Below are 21,025 nucleotides of genomic sequence, written 5' to 3'. Positions count from 1 at the left end.
TTTATTAAAGACTATATACTACTTGTAGAAGACTATATGGTACTAATGCAAGACCTGATACTAATTGAAATAGATTAGATATTGCTGGCAGAGTACTAGATACTGCTATCATAAGGATACAAATATCTGGCAGGCGCCTATATGTTGCTAATTATACTGCCCAACACAATTTTTTTGATGATACACCATTACGTGTAGTTTATGTCGTTTCTTATGGTGATTCTGAAACTAATTTTAAATTTGCTCCATCACATCAGGATTTTGAGAAATTTTTCTAAATAGCTTTTTCAAAAGTACATTACATTTTTATATAAGCGACTTTTATACAGAGGGTGTCTCACGTAACTGGTTCGTTAGAACTTTTTTAGGTTCCACTATTCGTAGAGATATGAAATTTTTGTAGCATGGGTTGTTCATTCGGAACTTTCGATCTAAAATATTTTCAAAATGGCCGCCACTTCCTGTCTACCGGAAGTATACCGTAAAAATATTAATGAATTTTAGGATTGGATACATTACTTACTAGGAAGAGAAGGAAAAACTTTGCGAATAAACCAAATTAATTCAAGTTAACCTTCCATATATTCATTAAAAGCGGTTCATTACAGTGAAATAACTTACACTAGGCGAAAGAGATTCTAATTCTTTGTAAATTTTCAATTCTTTAAAACGGCAAACGCCCAAAAAACTCTTTCTCTCTCACTATTTAGATTCCATATTAATCCTTATTTACATATACTTTATAATTATATTTTTTAACTAGTTATTTCTTAATCTCAAGATTTCCTTTCATTGAATCACAATCAAAAAATTAATCACAATAAATAATTAACACGTATTTTTTCCATTTTTTTAAAATATGCACCCTCAAAATCAGTCTTATTTTTTTTTTATTCGTTCACAATCACAGCAATTGCAGTATTAATCAAGGAAGAGATATCACCCCGACTCCGACACCACCCTCATGAGCGATCATTGAAGACGCAAACGTCCAAGTGTCGGTGGTCGGATCGTAAACTTCCATAGAAGTTAAATTTGAGACACCATCATAACCGCCAACAGCCCATAATTTCCCCATATTTGCCGTTAAAGCAACGCGTGATCTTTGATCATTCATCGGAGCTACAAAAGCCCATCTAAAAAAATAAATCAATCACCAAAACCACAACAAATTTGGTGCTCATATTTAATATTAATAAATAGTGATTGGATGTTTTTATTTTTAGCGAAATAAAAAATACCACTTACTTGTTGGTGTTTGGGTCGTAAACTTCTACAGTTTGTAAGAATGAGATTCCATCATAGCCCCCACAGGCATATAATTTTCCACCTAGCATAGCCACGCCCAATCTACATCTAAAAAAAAATCGTTAATAAAATAAATTAAATTATTTTAAAAAAAAACCTTTTCGTCAGCATTGGAGTCGCTTCCGACCAAGTGTTAGTATTTGGATCGTAACGTTCGACTGAATCGAAAATTGAAAGGCCATCGTGACCACCCAAAGCATAAACATAACCTTTAAACAAAAATATTATTATAACGATCAAAACTGCTTAATTAAGTACCTTGGCAAGCGATAACAGCGCCAGCGCTTCTTGATTTATTCATTGGAGCCATCGGCAACCAAGTGTTAGTATCAGGATGATACCTTTCAACGGAATTCAAAGATGTAACACCATCGTAACCTCCGCAGACGTAAATAATATCTCCGAGTGAACAAGCACCCAAAGCACTATTAAAATTAAACATTAATGAGTTGAGCGATTAAATTTAAAAAATTTCAAGAATGTGGCTTAAAAATCGACGATTTTTTTTGTGAAACGACCCAAAAAACACGTTAAAAATAAAAAGAAAGTACGGAAAAGTGTAGAACAATTTTTTTTCAAATAAATCTTGACATTTAAAAGAAGAATGTGTTTCAAACAACCATTACCTCAAAAGGAAATAGATAAAGTAGTACAACGAATAATGAATGGCGAAGAGAAAGATCTCGAACGTTTTGAAGAGTGACTAAATATTTTAAAAATTTTTGGTAACGATGAAAAATCTGAACCTGAAAACTAATTTGTTTTTACTGCCCAAGTAGGAATAGACGTATGACAACCACATGTAACACAAAAAACTCGCGTGGATCTGAATGTTAAGGTAACAAAAAGGTAATTAACCTAACTCAAGTTCGAATTTCTACACAAAATTCTAAAATAGATCAGTAAATTAGGTGGATCCAAATGTAATGTTTTTTCTTTTCTACAAACCCAACCCAGAATTTCCAACCCAACATTTGTGAAATTCTCACTAATTTAAAATTTAATTATCCTAACTGAAAGTTGAATTTCTACACAAAATTCTGAAATAAATCAGTAAATTAGGTGGATCTGAATGTAACGTTTAAAAAAGGGGGTAGGGCATCAGGTATAGATTTTCGGTTATGTACAGCAAAAATATATGATTAGCACATAAAAACCATATTAAAAAAAATGTGTCGATTTTTAAGGCACATGATGATTCTTAATTATATTAAAATTACCTTCTTTTACATTGCATGGAACACACCATTGACCAAGTTTTTTTCGTAGCATCGTACACTTCAACACTAGCCAAGCGATCTTTCCCATTATAACCTCCAAAAGCGTAAAGTTTTCCTCTTAATACTGCTACTCCTAATCGAGATCTACGAAAATGTTAAACACTAATAAATCGATTCAAAGTCATTTGAGGTTAAATCAAAACCTTAACATGGACATAGCTTGAGCCATATGCCAAGTATTCGTTTTTGGATCATAATATTCGACGGTACTCAAGGAGTCGCCATGGCGATTCAATCCACCGACCACGTAAATGTGCCCCCGAACCTCACAAGCGCGTTGTTTCGTCCGAAAACTTTGCAATAAAGGGCGGCGTTCGGGAATTAAATGGAAAACTCTTGCTTCATCCAATAAATCTCTGGAAATCAATATAAAGAGGTTAAATAACTTAATAAATTGTTTAAAAACTTTATTTTAACCTAAAAACGACGAAATTGACAATTGGCCATTTTAAAATCACTATCAATTGTTTTTTTTAATTTTTTTTAGGTTATAAATTTCCTAAAAAATTAGGTTTTAAATTTAAAAAAGGTTTTAAACAATATAAAGAGGTTAAATAACTTAATAAATTGTTTAAAACCTTTATTTTAACCTAAAAACGACGAAATTGAGAATCGGCCATTTTAAAATCACTATCAATTGTTTCTTTTTTATTTTTTAATTTTTTTAGGTTATAAATTAACCTAAAAAATTAGGTTTTAAATTTTAAATTAATTAAATAAAGTTATTTTTAAATATTTCTTACCTGCATTGATGAGACGATCTGATTAACTCCTCAGTTGCGACACGATCGGTTAAATACAACGGAGACAATAAAGGCAATCTTACTTCAGCTAATAACTCCGGTAGATGATGAGTACGTTGATCCGTGTATTTAACCCATCGCATGCAAGCCTCAAAAACTTGTTCTTCACTAAAATTAATAACAAAAATGAATTAATTAACAACAAAGAAATTAATTTACCTTTCAACTCTAAGTTCGTTTCGTTGTAAAAGACTTTTAACTTCCTGTACAGGTAAATTTAAATACTCCTCGGACAAAGAAACTTCGTGAAAACATTGCTCTATGTATTTTTCGGCTGAATCAACCAAAGTTGTACAACCTAAAGTGTCTGCGAATTGTCGAATACCGAGAGCGTTTTGGGGGTGTAGTCTTTGTAATAAATATTTAGCGCAAGCGTCCCGCACTTTGCTTAATTGTAGAAAAGAAGCTCCAATCATAATACTTTGCACGTTACTTTTATCTAACACAACTCGTCCAGAATAAGCAAAGTTCACCAAAGCTTCTAAAGCACTAAAAATTATTCTTTTAATATAATAATTTAATATTATTAATTAAACATACTTAGCTTCAATTCCATGTATTTCAATTTCTTGTTGGCGACTTTCCACCATATCATTCGTAAACATAGCGTGAAAATAAGGAATTGTAGAGGCTAAAATGATCTTGTGTGCACTAAATGATTGATCATCAATCTTTAAAACAACGTCACACAGTTTTCCTTGTCGACGGATTTCTTCCATGATAGGAAAAGACGACGGGAAGAGATCGTTTTGTTGGAAAACAAAGCTTTCATTGTTCGTCTCATAGAAATTTCGGTGTAAGTCAATAGCCTCGAGTTCCATCTTCATAGATCGGAAACCACTCATTGCACTGCTAAATATATTTGTATTAGTAACTTTTTGGGTTGTTTTAATAAAGTAGGACAAAAGTTACTGACCTACTTAACCTGGACGATCCCGGGTTCTGCGCGAGTTTCCCGCAAGCACGTGCAGATTACCTCCTACGTTTTTCAAAACAAAGAGGGTTAATAAATAATTAATTTAAACTTAAATAATAGTAAAACTGGGTACTTTTTTCAATATTATACTCGATTTTATAACAACGCGAGACTAAACACACCATTTATAGAACAAAATTCGAATGAAAAGATTTTTTTTTGACGTTTCCTGTCAAATCGGTACCAACCTAAATATTAATTACAACAATTTTCTGATTATCTTCATCGATCGGAAACCACTCATTGCACTGCTAAATATATTTGTATTAGTAACTTTTTGGGTAGTTTTAATAAAGTACGGCAAAAAATACTGACCTATTTATCCTGGACGATCCCGGTTTCCGCGCGAGTTTCCCGCAAGCTCTTACTTAATAAATAATTAATTTAAACTTAAATAATAGTAATGCTGGGTACTTTTTTCAATATTATACTCGATTTTATAACAACGCGAGATTAAACACACCATTTATAGAATAAAATTCGAATGAATGGAATGAACGGATTTTTTTGTCAAATTGGTACCAACCTAAAAATTAATTACGGTAATAAAATTAATTTAAAGTAAATTTTAACTTTTTTAATTATGTGATTATTTTAAATTTTATATTGTTTAAAATAATAGATAGATTCTAATAGTTAGATTCTACTGTCCTTGATCATGAATTATTTAAAAAAAAATTATTAATTTATTAAGTACCAACCCAAATAGTACAAACATAACCTATCAAATTTGACGTTTAATATTGTTTAATGTTATTAAAAAGGATGGTTCATTATAAATGTAGAAATAATAAATATCCTTTCACGGATATACAAAGGTTAATAATAAGCGATGATTTAGTTCCATGGAACGTCGAAAATAAGAATTATAACCCCCCGGAATATACATCAAAATCGTTAGAAAATAAACCTTACGCAGATAAAAACATAACCGATCCAAGTTTTAACCCGAAATGGAACGAATTAGATGGTTCAATAAACCGGAAAAGCCACGAGGGACCTTATAAAATAATAAATAATGTTCCTTTAAATTTAAGGGGGCGCACCGGATTGAGTGGACGAGGTTATTTGGGGAGATGGGGTCCAAATCACGCCGCAGATCCGATTGTAACTCGTTGGAAAGTTAACAATGGAGAAATTATAAAGAATCTTATAACAATGTTGCCTATATTACAATTTTGCGCCATTCAAAGAAAAGATAATAACGAATGGGCTATCCCAGGGGGGATGGTTGATCCTGGAGAAAATGTTAGTGAGACATTAAAACGAGAATTCATGGAGGAAGCTTTGAGCTCATTGGAGTTACCTCAAGACGATTCAATAAAAGAAAAAGAAAAAATAAGTCAATTTTTTAAACAAGGAGTTGAAATTTATAAAGGTTACGTCGATGATCCAAGGAATACAGATAACGCTTGGATTGAAACGGTTGCTTTTAATTTCCATGATGAATCCGGTGACGCGGTTGGGAGGCTTTCATTAAAAGCGGGGGATGATGCCAAAAATGTGAAATGGATGGATATTGATAAAAATTTGGAATTGTATGCGAGCCATGAAGAATTTATAAAAAAAGTTGTTGAATTAAGGAAATGTCATTGGTAATTGGGTTGCCTCTATTTCATTAAATAAAAACATTTTTTATTTTCGTAAATTTTTTTTGATAAATCCCTTAAATCAAAAAAAAAATATATATAAAATCCTTGAAATGAATCTAAAAATATATCCCTAAAGCAATAAATAATCGCCACAGTTAATTTTATTTTTAAAAAAATCTAAAGATACGCGATGAATTAACGAGGTCAAACCAAAAACGTATTCTATTTTTTTCATTTAATACTTTTTTGCCTCTTTAATCCGAGAAGAAAGTTTTTTTGTGTAACCGTTTTCCTTCGCGAAAACGTATTTTTGGCAAAACGCCCAAAAATAACTCGAAGCTTCAAACCGGGAACGATGTTCGCTCAACAGTTCCCGTAACGAAGGGGCACGCGTCGCGACGCCCGGAAATCACAACACAACCTCATTAAATTATCGAAAGTGAAATTAAAGTGCTCCTTTCTTATTTGCATTTGGACGAAGAAAATTTGAAATGGCGGAGGCACCATGGAGGTGAGCTTTAAATTATAAAAAATTCTTTTTTGTTGTATTATGGTTTTGTGGGGTTTTGGATTTTTATCTCGCGTTGAAAGAGATCGTGCCAATTTACTGGTTGTAATAATAGTTCTTGATATTTTGCCCGGGTTATGCTCTTTTTTTTGTGATCTTTTGGGAAATACGCGTGGGTTTTAAATTGTATCTAAAATAATTTTATTTATTTAGGTTTCTAAAGATAAAAATTATTTATAATGTTATTAATCAAATTTTATAATAATGTTTCGATTAAAAGGTATCGGTTTCGGTGGTCAAAATATTAACTGTTATAGTTATAAATATTCCTTATATAGCTTGTTAAAGGTACGATGTCTCTTACAAGAAGCCATTTACCTTCATTCAGCAGAATTTTTGAAAACTGATTTTGTATTAATATATCAAATCTAGCGCCTCGCCCGCAAGCGACCTGGACGGAAGGAGAGTAAATGTCTTCTTATTAGAGACTTTGTACTTTTACAAAGATATATAAGGAACGATTTTGCCAAAATTGAAAATATCGTAAAATCAGTAAGTGATTGTTCGCTTATTAAATTTGTTATTTTTTTCTGATTACAAAAAGATGGGGTTAGATAGGTCTATTTCTTATTGTTTTAGAATAAAGCTAAAAATAAACTTTCTTTTAGTGTCAGCAAAGAAATTAAATTTACAGTTTCCTGTAAATTGCGGTACTATAACTAAAAATAGGGGAAAAACAAAAGACGATAGCGTTTTGAGGTTTTCGGCATTAACAGTTTCTCGAAAAACGAGATCATGACATGTAAACTATTTTTTTTCTAACTCTTATAGTTTCCGACAAATTCGGACATCGAATTTGAACCACCCTATACATAAACGTACAAGGTCATATAAGAGCATTTAACCTCAAATCGTCGAGGTTGCTTGTAGGCGAGGCGCTAGATGTGATATATCAACACGAAATCGTCAATTTTAGAAAATTCTAGCACCTCGCCCGCAAGTGACCTCGACTAATTGAGGTTAGAAATTATTTTCGGCAAAGTAAAAAATTCTAGAAGCTTTTTTCCACCAAATTAAGACTTAATCCTTCTTTTATAACCTCAAAAAAAAGCATTTCTTAATTTCGAGTATTTTGGATCAAAAACCTGTTTAAAATCGAAAGTGTCAAAAAATGACATTTCCCATTTTGTGTAGAGTTTAGGAATTTTTTACAGGAAAACGAAAAATAAAGAAAATGTTTAATTTTTTCCAAATTAAAGCTTAATCTTTCTTCTACAACTAACCTCAAAAAAAATCATTTATTAATTCCGAATATTTTAGATCAAAACTTGTTTAAAGTCAAATACGTCAAAATATGACATTTACATACAGTCAGTCCGAAAAGTCATCGTACATCAATAGTTTTTGCAAAATTTCTAAAATAGAATCGTATTTAAGAGTTAATTTATTTATCATAGTTATTAATTATTTTAATTGAACGCATTTGTAAATAAAAAAAAATTGAATTCAATAAAATAACAAAATAAATTAATAATTCTTCAAAATTGTTGCAATCTCACGAAAGTAATCGTACAACTGAAAACTGAATTCCAAACGATTTTAAGAAGAAATCGATTTTATACAAATTTTATTCCAGTTTAAAAAAGTTTAACGAAAAAATCGCGTAGATTACATAGCATATCAAAGTTTCCTGTTTCCTTATCGCATAATTGCTTTTGTAATAGACGTCACTATTTAGTAACGTTTATATTTAGAAAAAAAGCGGAAAAACAAATTTCTTTCTAATCTAATCTTTATCAAAAGTTTCTATTAGAAAAACAATATCATTTTAAACAATAATTTTAATTTAAAGCGAAACGTATTTATATATTTTAATTTAAAATATCAATTACATTATCGTTACATTCCTTTTTTATGAATAATTTTTTTATCTCATAAACGAAAAGATTATAAATAATGTTATGAGAAATTATAATATTATATTATCTAGGTAAAAAATAGAAATAACTTAATCCTCAGGATTTGGATTCACCCTTCCATTCAAATTCGATAAACATCCTTGCGCGCTAAACAAAAAAAATTATTACATATACCACATCATCAAGTTATTTTAAAAAGTAAATACTTACTTTATACTTTCCAATTGTTTTGCAACACCTTTATCTTGCACAACAAAATTCCTAGGCAATGTAGACACCATATTATTCGCCTTATTATTATAAGCCCCCAACATCCCTCTATAAGTGTTATAAATCAACTTTTTTACGTTTGGATCGTTCTTATCAACCTCTGCGTTTCCATCAGTTACTGGGACAACCGTTCTTGTATTCGATAACATTTTCTGATTATTAATTTGGTTTAATTGATTGATCGGCGGAGCTGGGGGAATATAAATTTTTTTTCCTTCATTATTTAGTTCTGATATTAAGAAATTTTTTTGCGGAATTGGAGGTTTTGGGGATGGTGGTCCATTTGAAATCGATTTTTTTAATTCTACCCTCATTGGAGTTGGAGATGTTGGAAGTGATGGTGGGTGTAATTTTGGAAGGGTTGGGGGAAGAGTTTTTGGAATTGGTGGTGGATTAGATTGAGGAAGTTGTGGGGGAGGTGTCGATGGAAGTTTTGGTGGGAACGTTCTCGTAGAACTTTTTGATTCATTTTGAAGAGTAAACTGTTCTAATCTTTTATAAATATTGCTAGTTGTGTTGGGTTTTTTTAAAGTTGGGGATTTAGAAAGTAATTCTTCTAAAACGGCACTTTTCGCATAAATCAAATGATCAGGAACTCCTGAATTATCAGGTTTGGGTGAAACCCTTATTTCAGGGGATCGGTTCATGATGGGCGATTTAACCGAAACATTTTTCGTTGGATTAATATTAATCACCAATTCACTTCGAACAATTTTTTTCCCCCCATCAATTTGATCATTTAAACTCTCCAAAACATTTTCTTTTTTTAATCTAACACTCCCAAACTTTTTATTTCCATAATTTTGAAGGTACTGGTTGTAAGTTTTCGGCGTTGTAACATCATTTTGTTCGGATTGAATGCTCGAACTTGAAGAAGCTGGGCTAATCACCATCCCATTCTTTGTTTGCTCATCGTAATTCAACAAAAAATTTTGATAATCTTTGTACGTTGGTTTTTTCGTTTGAATATTACTATTATTACTTGTTGTATCCTTCATTGTTTAAAATTTAAAATTTAAACTCACTACACTTTATAAAACACGATTTCAACCACGACTTTGTGTACAAATACCAGTTCCTATACTGACTCAGCTGTGCGTTCCGTCCTCAAGGTCTATATATCACTTAGTTCGAAGGCAAAGTAAAAATAAAGAGGTGGGGAAGACGAAAAGAATCGAAAACCAGATAACGCAAAGTGTCTCTTTATCTTTATTATAAATCATTATCTTATCAATATTAATTTTTATTTAAAAAAAATTGAATTAATCAAAACAAATTTTTTATTTAACTAAAAAAATCGTTTTAATCCCTTTTTAAAATCGTTTTCTTCAACAGTTTCAAGAAAAAAGATGACTCACTGGCCACAAACGCATTCTGGCTGAGATAGCGTGACGTCACGTACGATTCGAGACTTACAACCGTTCAGATAAATGTTGAAGTTATTTCCGAAACGATAAACGTTTTAAAATCGCGTTGTTCGATTGTAAACATTTTTGATATTTACGAATTCCTTTCGGAGAGGTTTTTTTGTTCGTCAATCGGCTTTAAAAATGCGTACGGTGGCGACAGGGTGACGCATTTCGTTATATTACACCTTCGGGGACACTCTAGAAATTCTTTTCTTTTCTATTTTCTCCACTCTGTGGTTCTAAGCTTGTTCTAGTTACGAAATGAATTTATAACCCGGTGGATATGTAGATTGTGTGTGTGTGGTTTTCTGATTACGACATAAAATAAATATTTTATTGACTAATAAAACTTATCAATATAACGAAATTACCTGAATTTTTACTTTTTTATCTATCTTACGTAAATGGATATGATTTGAAATTTCTTTTATTTTGATACGTTTTTATTAAAAAACGTAAAAGTTATAACTAAAAAGAATTATAACCTTAATCGAATGCTAATCAATACTTAACCTGACCTAAACAAATTAAATCGATTATTAATTAAATGATTCATTATTTATTGAAATCACAGTATTTCTGTTATATTAAGTCAAAATAAATTTGATAAAGTCTAAAGTGAATGATAAATGCTTAATCTTACGTTGATCGAGTGTTAACTCTGAGTTAGCGTCGCGGTATCTTCAAATAATGTTATTTTCAAATAATGTTTAAGCAACTAATTATGGTATTTTTTATGCCAGATTCCATCACTAATATTTATGTAATTTATTTACTTATTAATTAATTAATAAACAAATAAGTTTACATTGACGTGTTTGAAAGGAAATAAAAAAAAAATACGATTAAAATATTTTTAGAAACGATGATATAAGACCGCAAATTATACATGCTGATTGATGAGAGAGTTTATTCATGATTCATTGTTGAGAATATAAATAAAAAAAAGGAACCTCCTTATTAACCCAAATGATTCATTTTATTTTCGATTACGCGTAATGAAACAAGCGACAAACCAAGAAAACTAATAAACCCAATATTAGCTTAAACGCGGCGATAAGTTTTTGTAAAAACAGGCGTCAGTAGGAAGCAAATTTTTGATCTCATGCCAAAATCGCTAATTTTGTCTACGATCCTCTCCTATACACACCGAAAGAGATCGACTCAGAATTAAGATAGAATCTGTTCGGTTAAAATAACTTTTTAGGTGAATTTACAACGTTTTATTTTTTACTAAAATTTTAGTAATAATACATTTAGTTATTAATTTAGTAAGATTTTTTTTTAAACGATCAATTTACTGGTTAAAGAAATCGAAAGCGACCTCAAACGGTCTTCAAGAAGCGACATTGCCACTTCCCGATATGGTCTAGACAAGGTTTATACCGTATTAAAACGTTTTACAACGTTCTTGTAAAACCGGAGATACTCACAACACTTTAGTCTTAAACTGTTTTTATTACGAAAAAGAGTGTCATTTTTTTGCAATTTTTTTGGTGGTTATTTTTAAAAATAATTATTATCAATCTTTTCAGACCACAAGGTCCTGCTATACCTCAAGGAGTATCTAGACAAGTAAGTTTATCAAGAATCATTTATTCATTTTAACCTCACTTTTAGTAAATCCCAAAAAAAATGTCGAACAAGAAGGCTATCTCAAAAACTTTCAAAAAAGCACCAAAATCTTCTTTTTTATTCTTTCATCGTAGCAACGAATCCTTAAGATATTTCTAATCGATTACAACCATTTTGACAGACACCAATGAACTTTTTGTATTTCCTGCTACTTCATGTCAGTGTAAAAGTGAGATTATAAATGTCTAAAATAACATTTAATGCAAAAACTGTCATTTTAATAAATACTTCTTTTTATTTGTTAGGGATCAGATCGCAGAGTTGAACCACCACTGGTAGTCCAAAACGCAATGTTAACAAAAGACAAAAAGCCGTTCACTTACACCCCTGGAGGAATCGATTTATCCGAAATATCATCCCCAAGACTTGCGAGACGCGTGGAACGAAACGCAATGGCCCCCGGAGTAGCGGAAGTGCAACGCACTTCACCACCAAGAGGTTACACCGGTCCACCATTACCACCTTCAGCCTTAGCCGCTATGCAACCTGCACTTCCAGTTCAAGTTTTTCCATCCGGCCCACCACCACCACCCCCAATCCCGGCTGGGGGGCCAGCTCCACCTCCTCCACCACCACCCATGGATGCACTCCCCACAAAATCTTTTGCAACGAACGAAGGTGTTTTTGAAAGACCAGATATGACGAAGATTATTCCGGAAAATCCGATGGCTTTGTTGAAGAAAACTCCGAGGGTTCAAAGACCAGTTTCGGATGGGATTCAATATGGTGGGGTTCAAGAATATTCTCAACAACCTCCAATTCAAATGAATCAACAAGGACAACCTCCAAAAATGGGTCAGATGAATCAATCTCCACCAATCCTCCAAATGAATCAAGCAGTACAACCCCCACCATTGGTTCAAATGGTACAACAAAGACAAATGGAACCTCCTCAACCCGAAATAAAAACGAGTACAGCTCAATTAGGAACATTGTATATCCCTCCGGTTGAAAATCAAAATCAAAAAAGAATCGCAACACCACCCGTAATTGAAAGAACGATTCAAACACCTCCAACTCCCCAAAGAACGGTTCCCCAATCCCCGGGAAGTCCCCAATCCCCAATCGCGACGTTAACAAAAGCCCCAAGACCATGGCAAAATCAGAAACCCCCATCCCAAGAAGCTCCCGCTTGGGTGCAAAGATCTCAAACTCCCCCAGAATCCCCTCAAAGATCATCCCCAGTCCCGATTGTTACAACCCCAAAAACCCCGATTACTCCTAATTATCCATCACAAGAGAGACCATTTCCATCAAGAGGAAATCAATCTCCCGGTGTACAAGGAAATGTTATTGGAAGGGTCATTATTCCCGTTCAAATGGATGGGAGTCGACCAAATACAAACACTGAAGCTGTTTATATCACTCAACCCGTTGTGTTGCAACATCCAGGAAATAGAGTTGAAGGTGATCAACAGAATGTTGCGAGAGAACAACAGATGCGGATACAGCAAGAACAACAAAAGAGGCAACAAGAACAAAGAATGATGCAAGAACAACACGTTAGGGAACAACAATTGAGGGAGCAACAAATGAGGGAACAACAAATGAGGGAACAACAAATGAGAGAACAACAAGTAAGGGAACAGCAATTAAGAGAGCAACAATTAAAAGAGCAACAATTAAGGCAACAACAATTGATGCAACAAAGACAATTACAACAACAACAGATGCAACAACAAAGTAATAAAAAAAGCGAAAATGTGAGGATTATTCCGATTCAAATTGAGGGTGGTAATACAGGAAGTAATACGAATGGAAATGTGCAAAGACAAGATAGTAATAAATTTGGGAATTCGAATCCTGCGACACCAGGAACTGCAAGGTAATAAATTTTGACATGTAAATTGGGTTGCCTATAATAAAAAAAATAAAACTCGAAATTTTCTAATAAAAATAAACGGAATAATGGAGGAAATCTTTGAATGTGGGTTAATACGGTCGAGTCTAAAAATAAATTTATCCAGACTTTGGTCGGATTCCAACCGGTCGTTTTTCAGAGTTTATTTGCACGTGTCGTCTTCAATAACAGGGCCGTAATGATTAATTCGTTTTTAAAATTATACTAGATTTATATTATTAATTTTTATTAGGGTTTTTAATCGTCAACCTAGTTGGTCGCAAAGTGGGCCAACCCAATCGAATTCTTTCAAAGTAATACAAAAGTTAACGAATACGGACGGAGATGAGGACGAAGATGAAGACCCATCGGAGCACCCCCCGAGAAATTCGCAACATTTTCAACAACAACCCCCCATAGAACAAACCAGAAAGATGGTTCTTAACGACAGCGATAAAGAACTAATGAACAAAGTTAAACAAGGTTAGCAAAAAAAGAATTTAACAAAAAATCGAATTCATAAAGATTTTTTAGTCGTTTTAATTGAAAAAGACGAAGAGAATCCCAGATATAGAGGTGGTCACATTCCTTCACGTATTTTCAAGATTTTAGATGCCAGTGGTATCAATTTATTTTCTTTATTAAATTAATTAATTAAATTGGTGATTGGGATTCACTTCACTGCTTTTATTTCGAAAATAATAAATAATAAGGCGTAAATGTTGCAAACTAATGCAAAACATTTTTAATTAACATTTTTGATTAATTAAAAAAAATTTAGGCATAGATCAAGAAATTTATCTACACAGGGAAACTGATCCGAGATATCGTGGGGCTGCTATTCCGTCCAAAGCATTTAGACTACTACAATCGATGACTGATGGTGGTAACACTGGTACGACCTCAAACTAATCAATTTTAGGAATTTTCGATTTCACACTAACCCAAAAGAAATAAGAAAAAATAATTATCGGTAAATAACCTTAACATTTTCAGCTTCTTTGCTCGCTTCTTTATAACTTACACGAAAAATTAATAAATCATTTTTATTATTATTAATTTTTTTGAGCTATATTTATTTTTTTTATTTTTAGTACCTAAATCGTCTCAATCGCAAAATGTTGGCAGCAGTTCCAATAACGTTAGAATGATTCCTGTTCAAATTGAAGGTTAGTTTATTTATTTAGATTTTAAGGATTTAGTGATGTAATTTAATAGTTTTCGAGCAAAAAAAAATAAGCCACACAACCTCAAAAACTGTTTAGCTTTCCTATTGATATAATAGTATCGAAGTAGTGAAACAGTCGGAAGCCATCTCGGCTTAATTGAACCATACATTATTGATAGTTATTAAGTAGTTATAGTTAGTATCAATGTAGCGCCTTCTTAATTAAATCACACATTAAGTACACTGTATTAATTAATTATCGTACCCGACGTCATCATTGCAAGTATGCAACCAAATTCGCAAATCGCGTATTGCAATTACTAATATTGTGATATTGGTTGCATACGTCGGGTACGATAATTAATTAACACACTGTATTTGTGTCAAGTTGCTATCAATTTTTCTTTTCAAGGTGGTTCTTCGAGTAATTACGTTCCTCCAAGCGAACAAACCGTTGAAGAACCGAAAAAATACACAGGGGGAAAAATACCGAGCAGATCTTTTAAGATGTTACAAGCGATGACTGGCGATCCTTGCGGTAAGTCAGCTTGAAATCCATTTTCGGGTAACCCACATCAAAAAACCAAATGGGATTTTAAGTTTTAAATGAACCGCGTAAAGATAATAATTTGAAACTTTGTCCTACACTCCCCATTTTGTATATTTCATTTTAACTTTATCATTTTATCATCAAAGATCAATTTTAAAACAACGATTTAAAATCAAAAAATTAATTAATTATTTTTTATTTTTGCCTACCTTTTTTATGCAATCAATTTTTAATCAAAGTAGGACAAAAAATTTTTTTTCTAATTGGCAATGAACAGAAAAATATTTTTTTTATCTATGTTATAGCAGCACCTCATCAAGATTCGCAATATTTCGGTTACGCCCCCCGATTCCCCCCGCAATGTTTCCCACCTTATTGCCCTCCATATTTCGTCCCACCACCGTATTCTCCACAATTTTCTATGTCTCCAAGTCCATCATTAAAATCGAAAAGTGCACGAACAACTCCTGTTCATTTTTCTTCGAATAAAACGAACAAGAGAAGTTATTATGACGATGAGAGTGAGTTTTATGATAAAAAATCGAGATCTTCATCACTTCCCAGGAGATTCCCCCAGAAAAATTCGTTTTGGAACGATAGCGATTACGAGGAGGATGAAGAAAGATATTTTCGGGAAAGGAGGAGATCTCCTTATGGATTTTGGGACCCTTATTACATGTATTGTTATCCCCAACAAGTTTATCCATATCATATGTATAATTATGGGTATCACGACGATTTTGAAGACGATTTTGAGGAAGAGGAAGAATGTAGGAATGAGGAAAATCAAAGTGGAAAAAATGTTGAATCCGAAACTGAGAGTTTTTCGGAAAATTCTTCTTTTAATGTTGAGCAAAAAAATTCTGTGGGGTACTCTGATGATGAATACGAAGTTTCTGAAGAGGAATGTGAAGAAAATGAGCCAAAAAGTGAAACTCAAACGGAAGAAATTCCTCATGAATTGAGTGTTATTTTTGAGGAAAGTGAAAGAAGTGATTTTGTTGTGAAGGATTCTAGTTCTGAAACGTTGGCTGTTGATGAAATTGTTGAAGATGATACTAAAGAAGAAATTTTGAAGGAAAAAGTTGTCCAAAAAGATTTCGAAAAGCTTGATAAAGATTGGTGGAGTGAAATAAAACCATTAAACGATGACGAAATTTGCTTAAAGAAGCAAGAAGAAAATGAAGAGGTCGATTTTTGGAAAACAATTCTCCAAGAAGACAAAATAAAAATTCCAAAACCCCAAAACAACCACGAAGTCATCATCGAGAACCACGAAAAATCTGGGACGATAATCGAAGAAAACGATAAAGAAATATTTGAAGATAAATTTGAGGAGAAATCAGAAAATGTCTCGATGAGCGCAAAAGATCATAAATATAAATTAAATAAATCCCAATGCAACGAAACGTTCAATTTAAAACCAAAAAACGAAGAAAATTCGGAAGAAAACTACGTAAGATCTTCAAAAGAACAATCAGAAAACTACGAGTACCAAAAAGATGATGTTAAATGTTTAATTAATTCAGAAAAAAATGTTGATAACACCGATTTTCGGATTAAAGAAGGATCATCGATTTACCACGGAAATTTGAGTGTTTCATCGAGGAAAAAAATTTTTAAAGAAAGTATTGAGCCCCCAAAAATCATTAAAAAGGAAGGAATTTCGATTGAAAAAGAAGATAGTTCGAGTGAAATCGTTAAAAAAACAACTGTTTGTAGTATTATCGTCGACGATGAAGATGTTGATAAAGAAAATGAGAAAGAAGATGCAAACAAGGAAGAAATAAAAATTCCTAGTATTAAAGAAAGAATAGCAGCGTTAAAAATAGCCTCGGAAAAAGCGAAAGAATTCAAAATGGTTCAAGACAAAGTCGAAAAAGTGAACAAAATAAAAAATAATTTAGAAGAAAAGCAAAGAAAAGAAAAAATTAAAAAAGAAATTGAACCCGAAGAAAATTCTTCCGATTCAGAAGAAGAAATCGATTCAGGAGTAACATCCGATATAAGCAGACACATTTCCGATACGGAAGAATACTCCGAATTAAATAAAATGTCGAAATACCAACGCGCAGCGACGCATTCGCGCCTTTTTAAATTATTACAAGACGAATGCGAGTTAGAGGAAATCCAAGAAAATGAAAAAAAAGATGAAAAAAATCAAAAGAATCAAGAAAATATTCAAAAACGCAAAGAAAGTTTAACACTAGATTTAAAACCGGATGAAGAGGGATTTAATTCAAGCGGAATCGATTCCTTAACACCCCCGATTAATGATAAGTTGGTGAAAGAATTAGTTCGGAGTTTGTTAAAAGGAAAACGAGGGGAGGCTTTCCGAGAAATGCCGCTTGAAAAGCTTCATAATGCAGCTTATAGGATTCTACAAGAAGAAATTTTTGATTCTAACGATTCAAAAAGCTCAACTGCGATTCAGACCCCGCAAGATTTTTATAACGATGATGATAAATTTTCGTATTCGACTCCTTATTCCACTTCTAATCCTAATTTGATCCGTTATGTCCGATCCAAACCAGAAACGAATACATCGTGAAGAAGAAAATAAACGGGTGGATTTGTTACCTTGAAGGTAACTAATAAAAATTACTCTTCGAAGAAAGAATAGGATTATTTTATTCCTTTTTTTTTATTTATTTTGTTTATAACTTTTTTTGATGTTGGGGGAAATTGATAAAAAAGTTGACGTTTAAAAAAGGAAAAATTCACTTAATACGTATTTTTTCTTCACTTTTGAGCGGGCGCGTGTCATAAATTTTAGGACATCAGGTCCGTATTAATAAGAATTACGTTATATTTATTAAAACAGATTTCGGTAGAGTAAAAATATTTAATTTATATTAAACAATTATTAAAAATCAAATCGATTAATTTTTGAAATCTTATATCTTTTAGATTTAGAATTAACCCGTAAAACATATCCAATAAGTTATTTTATTCCATCGATCAGTAGTACCAACCCAACTCAAAAATAAAACCAAATTTTGATGTTTTTGATCATTTTCGACTATAAGTTATTCATTGTGCATGATGGAGAATTATTTTTTAAACAAAAAATGTTTAGAATTGACTCATAAGACGTATTGAATAAAGATATCTATTCCATCAATCAGCATTACCAACCCAACGTAAGAGAAATAGAAATTTTGACGTTTTCATCAATTTTCTTTTATAACTCATTAATTATATGCGATGGAAAACAACTTTTCCTACAAAAAAGATTTAGAATTAACCCGTAAAACATATCCAATAAGTTATTTTATTTCATCGATCAGTAGTACCAACCCAACTCAAAAATAAAACCAAATCTTGATGTTTTTGATCATTTTCGGTTATAACTTATAACTTATTAATCCTGCATAATGGAAGAATTATTTTTTAAACAAAAAATGTTTAGAATTGACTCATAAGACGTATTGAATAAAGATATTCCATCAATCAGCGTTACCAACCCAACGTAAGAGAAATAGAAATTTTGACGTTTTCATCAATTTTCTTTTATAACTCATTAGTTATATGTGATGAAAAACAACATTTCATACAAAAAAGATTTAGAATTAATCCATAAAATATATCCAATAAGTTATTTTATTCCATCGATCAGTAGTACCAACCCAACTCAAAAATAAAGCCAAATTTTGATGTTTTTGATCATTTTTGGTTGTAACTTATTAATTGTGCATGATGGATAATTATTTTTTAAACAAAAAATGTTTAGAATTTACTCATAAGACATATTGAATTAAGATATTTATTCCATCAATCAGCATTACCAACCCAACTTAAGAGAAATAGAAATTTTGACGCTTTCAACAATTTTCTTTTATAATTCATTAATTATATGTGATGGAAAACAACTTTTCATACAAAAAAGATTTAGAAGCAATCCCTAAAATATATCCAATAAGTTATTTTATTCCATCGATCAGTAGTACCAACCCAACGTAAGAAAAATAAGTCTAGGTCTTGTGCTAGTTCTAGTGATAGTGTAAAACTAGAACTAACAGTAGACATTTATATCCCTTAATACAATCCATAATATAAATAGTTATATTATAATATATATAGTTATAGTATTTTTATAAGTTTTTTTGCCATAAAGACAATGTCAATATATTTTCTTTTACATTTTTTTTTCATCACGTTCAAAATACATAGTTACATGAATACTTTAGCGTTATTATTATTATTATATTATAAAAATGAAAATTGTCATAAATTTTATGGAAGCGCGCCCGCTCAAAGGTTAAATAAATCACCCAATTATTGAAAATCAACATAACTTAAGTTATGTTTTCTGTCAAAACAACTCTTGATTAATTTGGAGTAATAAAATCACTTTTCGGGATCTTAAATCATTAGAAATGAATAGTTTGGGTGTTTAAAAAGGTTGTTTGAGTTATTAATCTTTTTCTTTCCGTAAAATTTGTAAATTTTAGAAGTAAACGATGACTAAAGCGTGCAATAGCACCAGCAAGATGATTAATGGTAACATCTAGGCCTCTAATTAAATTTTCATTTTTGCGATTTTTAATTTCGTAAAATCAAAATCAATATTTAATAATATAAAAATAATTTGTTGACGTGCTCATGTAATTAAACGCATTGCAAAAATATTTAAAGTTGAAACATCAACTTTTGCTCCCATCATCAAAAAAATATTAGTCAAAACAATTTTTTTTAACCTTTAGGTCTTTTTTAAAAAACTATAACAATAGATATTTTTTTGGTAGGCCTCCAATTTAATACAAATTAAAAAACCAAACTTGTAAATACAATAATCGAAATGAAATGGAGTAAACTCCACCTTCTTTTAATTTATTTTAATTTTTTTTTAAACAATTATTAAAATAAATTTTCAATGAATCATTTTCAACCATTTTTAATCATAATCAGCACATTTCCTGATAGTTTGTGTTTTTGAAACGTTTTTTTACTTCATGTTTTTTCCTTTTTAATAATTTTAATTAAAAACATTAATTTCAATCGATTAATTAATTTTAGGTGAAGTTTGCTTCATTCTTACAAAAAAAAAACATCTTTTTACCATTCATTTTCCATTTTCGAGTGTTATTTTCGTTTATTACACAGTTTTTGGCTTCTTTTTTGGCAAATTTTTTTTGTTAGCGCTTTTATTTCATCTTCTTTAATAACAGCATGACAAAAAATCTTTTAACATAAAAAAATTGCAATTTATTTTTATTTATTTTTTATTAAATCAAAATTTTTTTTCACCAAAATAAAAAAAGAATTTTGATTCTTGATTTTTGCATGTTATTTTAGTTTATTTAATTTGTTTTTGTTCAAAACACAATCAATCTCAGGAAATGTCTGAACAAGAATTAAAATTTTTTTTTTATATTTTCTTGTTCGGAATAAAAATTAAATGTTTGAATTAAAAATGATTTTTTTTTATTCTAGGTCCAGATCAATCGGATTTGTAAACAAATACATAAATAAATATATTAATTTTGAAGCTTCGTTTAAAAACATAAAAGATTTTTAATTTGGTGCATTTTCACGCTGTAAATTTGTAATTAAAAAATTATTAATCATTAGGATTGTTGGTTGTTTGTTTATAATTTATTATTTATTAAGTTTGTAACTTTGTGGTGAATTTGTTAATTATTAATTATTTTAAATTAAAATTTAAGTACTGTTAATAATACGAATAAGTTTGTATTTTATTGTGACGTTAATAATTTTTAAATAAATTTAAAAACAAATTATTTGTTACATTTTTTTTGCGCAC

General features: G+C 31.1%; 4 protein-coding genes across 12 annotated transcripts in view; 2 read left to right on the top strand and 2 right to left on the bottom strand.

Annotated features, from left to right (window-relative positions):
• Positions 1–563: 563 nt before the first annotated feature.
• LOC111426567 (Kelch like family member 18) overlaps positions 564–21,025 on the bottom strand; it is a 29,086-nt gene continuing 8,624 nt past the window's right edge. For 2 of the 5 annotated variants that reach the window (XM_071195964.1, XM_071195963.1), the window contains exons 2-11: positions 4,308–4,370; positions 3,932–4,240; positions 3,551–3,880; positions 3,332–3,499; positions 2,732–2,944; positions 2,529–2,672; positions 1,567–1,733; positions 1,406–1,517; positions 1,249–1,356; positions 564–1,136 (exon numbers count right to left, since the gene is read on the bottom strand). In XM_071195964.1, coding sequence (XP_071052065.1) covers positions 926–1,136; positions 1,249–1,356; positions 1,406–1,517; positions 1,567–1,733; positions 2,529–2,672; positions 2,732–2,944; positions 3,332–3,499; positions 3,551–3,880; positions 3,932–4,236 — 1,758 coding nt within the window. In that variant the 5' untranslated portion in view covers positions 4,237–4,240; positions 4,308–4,370 and the 3' untranslated portion in view covers positions 564–925. Of the gene's footprint in view, positions 1,137–1,248; positions 1,357–1,405; positions 1,518–1,566; positions 1,734–2,528; positions 2,673–2,731; positions 2,945–3,331; positions 3,500–3,550; positions 3,881–3,931; positions 4,244–4,307; positions 4,532–4,555; positions 4,616–4,682; positions 4,830–21,025 lie in introns of those variants that run through there. The other 3 variants (XM_071195965.1, XM_071195966.1, XM_023061165.2) reach the window with 3 other exon arrangements.
• LOC111426570 (ADP-ribose pyrophosphatase, mitochondrial) lies at positions 5,073–6,015 on the top strand. The gene has a single exon (XM_023061173.2). It carries the CDS (start codon positions 5,118–5,120, stop codon positions 5,964–5,966), a length of 849 nt encoding a protein of 282 aa, XP_022916941.2. The 5' UTR covers positions 5,073–5,117; the 3' UTR covers positions 5,967–6,015.
• Positions 6,321–21,002, top strand: LOC111426566 (trichohyalin-like). Of its 5 annotated transcripts, none has more exons than XM_023061160.2 (10): positions 6,321–6,470; positions 11,601–11,640; positions 11,946–13,525; positions 13,794–14,023; positions 14,075–14,161; positions 14,322–14,435; positions 14,635–14,709; positions 15,121–15,246; positions 15,567–17,845; positions 20,695–21,002. In XM_023061160.2, the coding sequence occupies exons 1-9, from the start codon at positions 6,451–6,453 to the stop codon at positions 17,807–17,809; spliced, it is 4,515 nt and encodes a 1,504-aa protein (XP_022916928.2). In that variant the 5' UTR covers positions 6,321–6,450; the 3' UTR covers positions 17,810–17,845; positions 20,695–21,002. The 5 variants fall into 5 exon arrangements, with proteins under 5 accessions (XP_022916928.2, XP_022916927.2, XP_071052060.1 ...); XM_023061159.2 differs by having other exon boundaries at positions 15,564–17,845; XM_071195959.1 differs by lacking the exon at positions 14,075–14,161 and having other exon boundaries at positions 15,564–17,845.
• LOC111426568 (uncharacterized) lies at positions 8,307–9,760 on the bottom strand. The gene is made up of 2 exons (XM_023061171.2): positions 8,597–9,760; positions 8,307–8,533 (listed from the first exon to the last, which is right to left on the bottom strand). Exons 1-2 carry the CDS (start codon positions 9,652–9,654, stop codon positions 8,476–8,478), a joined length of 1,116 nt encoding a protein of 371 aa, XP_022916939.1. The 5' UTR covers positions 9,655–9,760; the 3' UTR covers positions 8,307–8,475.

The sequence above is a fragment of the Onthophagus taurus genome, chromosome 5 (genome assembly GCF_036711975.1).
Source record: "Onthophagus taurus isolate NC chromosome 5, IU_Otau_3.0, whole genome shotgun sequence".
Taxonomy (NCBI): Eukaryota; Metazoa; Arthropoda; class Insecta; order Coleoptera; family Scarabaeidae; genus Onthophagus; species Onthophagus taurus.
The sequence above is the reverse complement of the archived record's forward strand: the minus strand, read 5'-3'. Positions and strand labels throughout refer to the sequence as shown.

Bases quoted from the DNA above. Each gene is read 5' to 3' on its own strand.
- LOC111426570 (XM_023061173.2), top strand. From the start codon at position 5,118: ATGTTATTAAAAAGGATGGTTCATTATAAATGTAGAAATAATAAATAT.
- LOC111426566 (XM_023061159.2), top strand. From the start codon at position 6,451: ATGGCGGAGGCACCATGGAG. The intron at 11,641-11,945 runs GTAAGTTTATCA...TTTATTTGTTAG, and splicing joins CTCAAGGAGTATCTAGACAA to GGATCAGATCGCAGAGTTGA. The intron at 14,710-15,120 runs GTTAGTTTATTT...TTTCTTTTCAAG, and splicing joins GATTCCTGTTCAAATTGAAG to GTGGTTCTTCGAGTAATTAC.
- LOC111426568 (XM_023061171.2), bottom strand. From the start codon at position 9,654: ATGAAGGATACAACAAGTAATAATAGTAATATTCAAACGAAAAAACCA. The intron at 8,534-8,596 runs GTAAGTATTTAC...TTTTTTGTTTAG, and splicing joins AAACAATTGGAAAGTATAAA to CGCGCAAGGATGTTTATCGA.